Source organism: Homalodisca vitripennis, unplaced genomic scaffold (assembly GCF_021130785.1).
Source record: "Homalodisca vitripennis isolate AUS2020 unplaced genomic scaffold, UT_GWSS_2.1 ScUCBcl_14870;HRSCAF=25777, whole genome shotgun sequence".
Classification (NCBI taxonomy): Eukaryota; Metazoa; Arthropoda; class Insecta; order Hemiptera; family Cicadellidae; genus Homalodisca; species Homalodisca vitripennis.
The window spans coordinates 1-5,546 of record NW_025790975.1 but is presented as its reverse complement, the minus strand read 5'-3'; the positions used below and the strand labels follow the sequence as shown (position 1 = coordinate 5,546).

Below are 5,546 nucleotides of genomic sequence, written 5' to 3'. Positions count from 1 at the left end.
TATAGACTGATGTAAAAACTTTTTCTGAGTATATAATACAAGTACAAAAAAAAAATATTTATTTAATGCCAGTATCAAATTATTGCAGTTTAAAGTCATGTTAGGTTATTTTATATAAAGAAAAATGAAATAAAACAAGACAATAAAAAATTATACACACACAAAAGAAACAACATTGGATTGATTATACAAAATCATTCTGAAGTTTAAGTGGATAAATTGGTCAGAATTAATTCAGGATTTGTACTCAACTCTTAAACCAAATCTTCTGTCATGGTTCACATTTAGAGTAAGAAGCCTAATGAATCACAACAAAAGTATTATAATTAATCAGATAAATGTTATAGAATTAATAAAGTGTACATCTTACGGTATTCACTCTCCAAACCTTAGCCCTATAATGTTGTTGAAATCAATATGCAAATTTTAGATTCTTTTTAAGTTATGTTTTTAATGTATTATATTTCAATATTTTTATCATAAAATAATTAATTACTTCTCACATACTACAAAATTACTTTGGTGAGATAAAAAATGCACAATCACATGTTTTATAAAATACTCTTCCACAAAAGCTAACATGTTAACTTATTAGTGCGTCACAAAATATATGACTGAAATAAATATGTTTTTTCCATTAATTGTATAAATTTAACTTAACTTTCCTCAAGACCATTACTGTTTCTTCTTCTTGCTTCATTCAGAAGAACATTTGCAATTTTAAATCTGGCCATTACTTTCTGAGAGTTTGTTTGGTCTTTAACGGGTTGTTTTTTATTAATATCTTCTTCTCTACTTTCTTTTCTTTGTTGCTGTAAACTAACATGTTTAACAGTATTTTGGGATGAGACATCACTCTCACCACTCTCTCCACTTTCAAAATCATTTGTTAGTTTTTTAATGTCTTGCTGTGAACATTTATAGTTTTTTATTTTATTTTCATCACAAGGAAAATCTTCTACATCATTCCCATCCTCACTATTTCCTTGATCACTTTCATCTTCTGTATCAGATTGATCTGAATAGTTGTCCTCTTTTATATCTCCTTTCATCTCATCATCTTCACTTTCAGTATGTTCATTTGATTCTTCACTATCATTACTTGATTCTACTGTGTTACTTTTATCTGTAGATTTATTTTCAAAACTTTCTTCTGTAGATTTGTTCTCTTTAGCTTTAACCCTTTTGATACCTCTATTGGCTGTGTTTAACTGTGATTTTGTATTTTGTAGTGTCTTTAATTTGTTGTTTCCTGATTTTACTTTACGAACAATAAACTTGCTTTGATCATTTTCATCTTCATCATCATTCTCTGACATTAACTGGTTCTCTTCATCATTAACATCAACATCTAGAGCACGGTTCTCTGTTGATGATATTCTGTTTTCTTTAGTACTTGTGCTACCTTTCTGCTTATGAGCTTTCTTGGTGTTTTCAGGAGAATCTTTACTATCTTTTTCGTTAAAATTCAGCTCTTTCTTGGGTTTATTATTTTTCATGTTCTTATTACTCTTCTTAGTTTCGGAAATTTGATTGATTTTCTGTTGTGATTTTCCTTTTTTTAATTTCCTTTTGGTAACTTTATACTTTTCTTCATTATCAATATCTGTATCACAATTCTTTTTTGTTCTTGTTTGGCCTCCCACATCATCCAATCGCTCTGCACTCTCTGTCTGAATTATTCGGATTTCAGGAATGTCTGACCATCCAGAGTTAATTGAATCTTCTCGCTCTTTACTCATTGATTGTTTTTCTTTGGGTGATTTTTTCTTGTGATCCCCTTTAGTAATATCTTCCTCTTTAAGATTTTCTTTTTGGTTCATCTTTTTTAACTAACAGCTTGAGTTTTTTTGTCCTTAGTATATGTACGGCAGTGAATTTGATGCTCATGTCGTCCTTTTCCCCCGCTTCTTGAACTCCGTTTTCTTCTTAAAGTGCCCGAGGGCATTTTCTTTGTTTTTTTAATGAATTCCCCAAATAATTCTGAAACAATAAACCTGACAATAGTTTAAAACTTTATTTATAGCTAAAATAAGATGAAGATTTCAAGAGAAGCTATTTAAAAAATCGTGAGATAATAAAATTTTTTTCTGATCTTTATCTGAAGGATAAATGAATCCTTCAAAATCTGCAAAAATATAGATGATATTTAAGTACTGTATGGGAATTACTTTACTTTAATAAATACAAAAGAATAATATTTAAAAACCAATTACATAATAATTTTTACCTCCGTCAAATGTAACAATTTTGGAAATCATTCCATCACCCGAAAAGGGAAGATAATATAGGATCCACTAAATGGCTTCATTCTTGCAGTTAAAGTTATATAACACAAAAAAAAAAAAATAAAACAACAACTTATTTCACAGAGACTATTAAAGTTGTAGTCTGTGATGGAGTGATTTCCGAAACATGTAACTTTTGACAACCCCACTTTGTTTTTTTTTTGGGACAGAGGTTTATTAACCCTTTTAATCCCAAAACGATCGATATAGCGTCGTCGGCATTTTTTGCGAGTATTGCCGACGATCGTTTATAGCGATCGTCAATGGCACTGCGAAAATTGCCGACGATCGTTATAAAAGATCGTTCGTTTAAACTTACTTTACAGGCATTTAATGTACATCAAATCTCACAAAACGATTATGCAGTGTCTAGAGGTTACATGGAACATAAATAAACCTATTTTATCCTTTTTGGATTTTACTTATGTATTATAATCTATGAAAATATAGTTGTTTTTTTTTGTTGTTTGGGTCACTTCAGTGAGACTGACAGCTCAGTGTGTTGAGGTTATTGTAGATGATTTTATTGTTTTTAAAGATATTATGTATAAAACTTTTTTTTTTTATTGGTGTTTATAATTGGTTTCGAAGATGAGTAAGAGGAGTAGATCACCAGTTAGTGAAAATACATTAGAAAATAGTTTGTTAGGAAGGGGGAATTAAAGTCTTGAATGACTCAGACTATAGTGTTGGTTTTGTGAACAATCTTTCTGATTCTGAAAATGAATCAGTACATCTGAGGATTCTGTGGGTCTAGGGGAAGAATATAATGACGATACGGATGTTTGACCCAGATATATAGGCCTAGAATCAGAAGACTCATCTGACGAAGGAGATGAAACCATACCCTACATATCAGACGTAAAGTAGCTTGATGTCAAGCCCATGTTTCTGTAAATGAAGTTATCGAAGATGTAATATCTAATTTTACAGATGTATAATTAATAATGTAGGCCAAAAACAACGTTCAAAATCAAAATATACTAAATCAAAATATCCCAAATCAAAATATCCCTGGCTCTGACTGGAACGTAGTTGTGGAAAATAATGACACCCACTCCCAAACCACATTTGCATTTGATGGACTACCCGGACCAAAACATTGTCCTCCACAGATTCACCCCCGAAATTTTATATTTCAATTATTTTTTACAGTAAATTTGATCAATTTTTGTGCTTAGAAAACCCAAACAATATGCCCGAGAATCATTGCATTTCCCATGCCAAACACTATCACCTTCCCCTAGAGTCAACAAAGGAAAACCGGTTTAACTATGCATGAAATGAAAGCTTTTATGCTACTATATTAAATATGGGAATAATTCAAAAGCCTACAATTGATAGCTATTGGTCGCTAATGGCTCACTTAGCACACCTTGGTTTGGAAAAAATGTTCAGCCGGAACAGGTTTCAGTGTCTCCTACAGTTTTTCCACATTGCAGATAACAGATTGTTAGCGAAACCAGGACATCTGAATATGATCCTTGAGGTAAGTTTGCCCCTTTGTTAGAACATGCCAATAGGATTTTTCAGAACTCACTACACCCCCTCATCGGGAGATTTCTTGTAGACGAAAGTCTAATAAGAACAAAGAGCCACTCGCAAATATTGCAATACTTGCCTAACATGCACCACCATCGCTGGGCATAAAGATGTGGATGTTATGCGACTCAGTGACAAAGTATTGTTTGGCCTTCTTCTGCTATAGGGTAGTAAAAATAAAGATAAAGAAACTGGCCTTGCTTTCAATGTTGTTCGGAAACTTTTAGAAACTGGACAGTATCTAAAAAAGGGTTATCACGTTTTTATGGACAATTTTTTACCAGCTTTCTTTGGCTAAATTTTTATTTGAAAACCTTACGTACATGACAGGCACTTTACGGAGCAATCGAAAAGGGATACCTCATCAGTTCAAAGAAAAGTTTGATGTTGGAAAAAAGTTATACATGAGACAAAGAAAATATGTTGATGTTAGGTTACCGTGAGAAGGCTTCCCAAAAAAATCCAGTTTTGCTACTTTCTACTAAAGAACCAGCACAGTCCAAACAGTTAGAAGACAAAAAAGGCACGAGAACAATCCTAAATAAAGCCTCAAATGATAAACTCATACAACGTGTATATGGGCGGCATAGACGGATCCGACCAAATGTTGTACTGTTATTTAGACGAACGTCGGACCGTCAAATATTGGAAGAAGGTCGTGTTCAATTTATTTTCTAGAATGGTACTGAATGCCTACATAATTTACAATGAAAATAGTTCAGGGAAAATATTGACAAGATTTCAATTTACATCTTCAATAATTGAAGATCTTTCCAGTGAGTGGCTTAGGCAGAAATCTCAACCTCATCGACCCAAACCCGGATATGGGAGGGGGTGACATCTTGGAGCTAATCCCCCTTGGCTAGAATCTCTTCCTGGGATTTGCTAAGAAACTGTTGTGTTTGCAGCAAGCAAAGTACCAGTACTGGAGGAAGAAGAAAGAGAAAAAAAACTGTTTGTAAAGCATGTAAGAAAGGTGTCCATCCGACATGCTTTGGTGACACAGGTGTTAGAACATTACACCGGAAAATTGTATATAGTTCTTGTAAATATACATCACAATAGTATACACTACATAGTAATAAGTTATAAATTTTCTGTTTTTGAGTTTTCATTGTGTTTTTATTGGACTTAGAACAATGTATGATCTCAAAACCAATAGGACTATACGCGTGTTAGAATAAAGTGATTTTTCAAGATATGTATATATCTGGAAAATATAAAATAACTTCTGTATTTATTGAGGTAAGTACTTTGAAATTTTGTGTGTGTACTAACAATTAACTGTGTTATTATGTAAAATATTGAAATTATTGTTGGTATTAATTTTAAGCTATCTTATTATAGAACAAACTAAAAATTTATAAAAAATTTTTTTTAATGATATTTTGTTATTTTTATTTTTTTCCATTTTTGAAAAGTTTTTAAACAACTATTTTTTTCAATAATGGAACTAAATACAAACAAAACAAGACCATTTCCATGACTCTATGACAATAAATTACAAACATATGAATTTTTGGTACTTTGGGATTATACCGACCACACCCAGACATGAATCGTTATTTCACATTTCGTTTCTACTGATTACTAGATTAGCGTAGAACAATATTTCGTCAATATAAAACAGGAATTGTCTTATCGCAAAAACCCCCCCCCATCCTCAGACAGATCAAAGTCGAGCGCTATAGATAAACGTGATTGCAGGTCTCGCCC

The 5,546-nt window shown here is 32.1% G+C and overlaps 1 protein-coding gene across 1 annotated transcript; it reads right to left on the bottom strand.

Moving 5' to 3' along the window:
* Nucleotides 1-656: 656 nt before the first annotated feature.
* LOC124375196 (dentin sialophosphoprotein-like) lies at nucleotides 657-1,823 on the bottom strand. The gene has a single exon (XM_046833302.1). The coding sequence runs from the start codon at nucleotides 1,821-1,823 to the stop codon at nucleotides 657-659; it is 1,167 nt and encodes a 388-aa protein (XP_046689258.1).
* Between the last annotated feature and the right edge of the window lie 3,723 nt (nucleotides 1,824-5,546).

What these genes read in the sequence shown, in the direction of transcription:
- LOC124375196 (XM_046833302.1), bottom strand. Translation starts at nt 1,823, where the DNA reads ATGAACCAAAAAGAAAATCTTAAAGAGGAAGATATTACTAAAGGGGAT.